Source organism: Durio zibethinus, chromosome 10, assembly GCF_047325235.1.
Source record: "Durio zibethinus cultivar Kanyao isolate XHJ-2024 chromosome 10, ASM4732523v1, whole genome shotgun sequence".
Lineage (NCBI taxonomy): Eukaryota > Viridiplantae > Streptophyta > Magnoliopsida > Malvales > Malvaceae > Durio > Durio zibethinus.
Genome location: NC_143171.1, coordinates 6,976,020 through 6,979,164, shown reverse-complemented (window position 1 = coordinate 6,979,164; position 3,145 = coordinate 6,976,020). Strand labels below are relative to the sequence as shown.

The window sequence follows — 3,145 nt, the reverse complement described above, 5'->3', positions numbered from 1 at the left end:
AACGCCAAACGATTTCAAATCTTTACAGCTCGCTTACAAAAAAAAAAAAAAGGCTTTCTTTTTATTATTTTTTGTTTTTAATTTCTTTAATTTCTTGCAATGGCGTTTAAGAAAACCATGGCGGAGAAGCTTTTCAATATTTCGAAAATTTCTTCGCAAGTTCTTACCAACTGCCGGATTTCCTCATCGACGATTCAAAATCGAATCTCGCAAAAAGAGATGAAAGCTACAACAGCCGTGGCGCATGATCCTGGAGACTTTAACGGTAACGGTAAAGGTACCGGCAATGGCATGTTCAGGCGGTTTCTTCATAAAGGAGCTATGGTTGCACCGACAATGAGGAAGTTACCAATGGGAGAGAATTTACTGGAGAGGTTAAGGGAATTTGATAGTTTCAGGGATCGGATCCGGTTGGACGGATTGAGCCCGCACTTGGCGGCGAATTTGGAGGTGCCGGAGGTGCCTGCACTGTCGGTTCAAGAAGCGAAGAAGTTGTTAAGGGTGGCCCAATTGGAGGCGGTCAAAACGAGGCTGAGAGAGACCGGGAAAACCTGGATTTCTTATTCGGACTTTATTCGGATCTGTGGAGGAAGTTGTTCGGATCCGGAACAAGGTTTGCAGTTCGCGAAATTACTGGACGAATCTGGAACCGTCGTCATTTTGGGAAACGTCGTCGTTTTACGACCTGAACAGGTAGATAAAATTTATATTAATTATTTCTTAGAAATTTCTATTTCTGCAGATAGGATTTTATTTGTGTTTTGGCTTTCAGATTATAGAATGCATAAAAATCATCATATGCATATGGTGGTCGAAAAAAAGATAGGTTTCAAATTCACGAATTTATTCAGCACTTTCCCTTTTTTTTTTCTTTTTTTCAGATTTTTTAATTGGAATCTGCTGAAAACTGATATGATTTTTTTGTGGGTATTTTTGTGTTTTGTGTTTTCTCTTTTCGACAGGATTTTTTACGACAGATCTCTAAAAACGTGTAAAAGGTTCCCACGTTAGAGATGGTTTCTGAGAACTGAAGGACCCAAAAAAAAAAAAAAGCCCTTCGATGTTTCAACAGTGACGAAAAGATCACAATTTTTTCGGTTTTCCAATTCATCTCGTGGGGTTTAAGGAGTAAGGCCATGGGATTGGATCTTCCTCATACCCATTGCCTTTACCCCACCCATTTTTTAAACCCAATAAAAAAAAAAAAAAATTTGATGCTAATTCATTAAAAGGTAATATTTTAACAGTGAAAAATCAAACATTTTAGGCAAAATTTTTAAATAGATGGGAAAGACACTTGGTTGGATACAATTATGTATATATTTTCCTCCCTACTTTTTGGTAGGGGGGGGGGGGGTGGGTGATGATTACGATGGGAGGCTTATATTGAGTGCTAACCATATGGGTAAGGTTGTATTTGGGTGTCAAGATTAGATTTGAGAATATTTACAAAATTATTGAGAAAGTGGAAGAGAATACGAAATGTTGAAGCCGAAAGGTGTTGTTGATATCAGTTTAATTTTAGACGATTAAGGAAGGAGGTTGGTGGGGGAAATAGGACTCTGATTGGTGTTAAGGATACACGATTCTTTGCAATCTGTTTGATAAGAATCCAACTTGTTGGCAAAACCGTAGTTTCTCATTCACTTTTTTTTATTTTATTACAGAGGGACCTGGATTTGCCTTGATAAGGATAGGCTTCATCTTTGACTTTGAGCATTATTCCTTTTTTTTTTTTTTTATTTCTTATTACTACTTGCTTTTGTCAATGAGTCAATTTTTGTTTCTTTGATTGTTGTCATGGTGATTCTTTTTGAGTTGTCATAAAACCAAAAAAAAATAAAAGTCCCAACATTCGTCAGAAAAAAGAATGTAGGTTGAGGTTGAGCCATGTTTTACCCAAACGTGTTCTGGATTTTCTGATTACAGGTAGCAAAAGCTCTCGGAGATCTAATTCCTTTACCAGGACCCAATCCGAATGACCCAAGAAGAAAAGAATTGGCAGAGTTGGAGAAGGAGAAAGCCACCATTGATAAAAAAGCTGATTCCTTGGTCCGTCGAGAACTCTGGCTCGGTCTAGCCTACTTGGTGGTTCAAACAGCCGGGTTCATGAGACTAACATTTTGGGAACTCTCATGGGATGTCATGGAACCCATTTGTTTCTATGTCACATCCGTTTATTTCATGGCTGGCTATGCATTTTTCCTCAGGACATCCAAAGAACCTTCTTTTGAAGGTTTTTACCAGAGCAGGTTCAGCACAAAGCAAAAGCAGCTCATCAAGGCTTACAATTTTGATATCGAGAGGTATAACGAGCTTGAGGGAATTTTTTATCCACATTCATCATCAAAAGAAGCCTCGTCGGCTTCCTTTGATCATTCTGAGAAGAGGCATATTGGTGGTTTAGATCAATGATGATCGAAAATACTGAAGGAAAGACGAATAGAAATAATACAATTTTGTTTTAGGAGTAACAGCGGCTTTCTGTAACATTCCGTCAAGAGTTTTTTCTTTTTCACAAAAAACCTAACAACTCCTTCCCCTCTCTCTTTCCTATGTTTAAACATATATTCAGTCCTCTGGCTAAACATATGTTCAGAAGTGAAGGTTGATCCAACACAGGCTATAAAATCTATATAGCATAGTTAAAGAAGTTAGTCCAAAAAATTGACTTTTTTATACATATAATCTTGGGTTATGTTAGAAAGTCAGATCCAACCCTTTGGACCAATCAAAGGTCCGAGGCTTTAGTTTTTTTTTTTAACATTGGATCCGAGTTACTTAATAAAATAATATGAAAATTATTTTAAGATGAAAAAAAAGATAGTCTCGTAAACCAAGAAAAGAACAAGGAAAAAAGAAGCTAAAAAAATAGAGAAAAAAAAAAAATAGAGAGTTGTTGAATAGAAGTTAAAATTTTATTAACAGATTTATGATTCAAAATTTTATATTTTGAACGATGAAAATTGAGTTTGAAGCTGTCTGAAAATAAATTTATTGTGTATTTGTTGAGTCATCTATTTGATGAGATTTTTTCAATTATTTTTTTACATGTTGATTAGTTCTAGTTTTAGCTAAAAAAAAATTTGTATATCCATTATTTGATAGTGGAATTTTTTTTCTGATGATCCGTGATTTTTTTCCT

At 35.8% G+C, this 3,145-nt stretch overlaps 1 protein-coding gene across 1 annotated transcript; it reads left to right on the top strand.

The window, feature by feature from the left end:
- Positions 1–2,617, top strand: LOC111292472 (calcium uniporter protein 3, mitochondrial-like). Its single transcript, XM_022884878.2, has 2 exons — positions 1–693; positions 1,930–2,617. Exons 1-2 carry the CDS (start codon positions 100–102, stop codon positions 2,413–2,415), a joined length of 1,080 nt encoding a protein of 359 aa, XP_022740613.2. The 5' UTR covers positions 1–99; the 3' UTR covers positions 2,416–2,617.
- The last annotated feature ends 528 nt before the right edge of the window (positions 2,618–3,145 follow it).

Coding starts and splice junctions, on each gene's coding strand:
- LOC111292472 (XM_022884878.2), top strand. CDS start 100: ATGGCGTTTAAGAAAACCATGGCGGAGAAGCTTTTCAATATTTCGAAA. Junction 694..1,929: donor TCGTTTTACGACCTGAACAG/GTAGATAAAATT, acceptor TTCTGATTACAG/GTAGCAAAAGCTCTCGGAGA.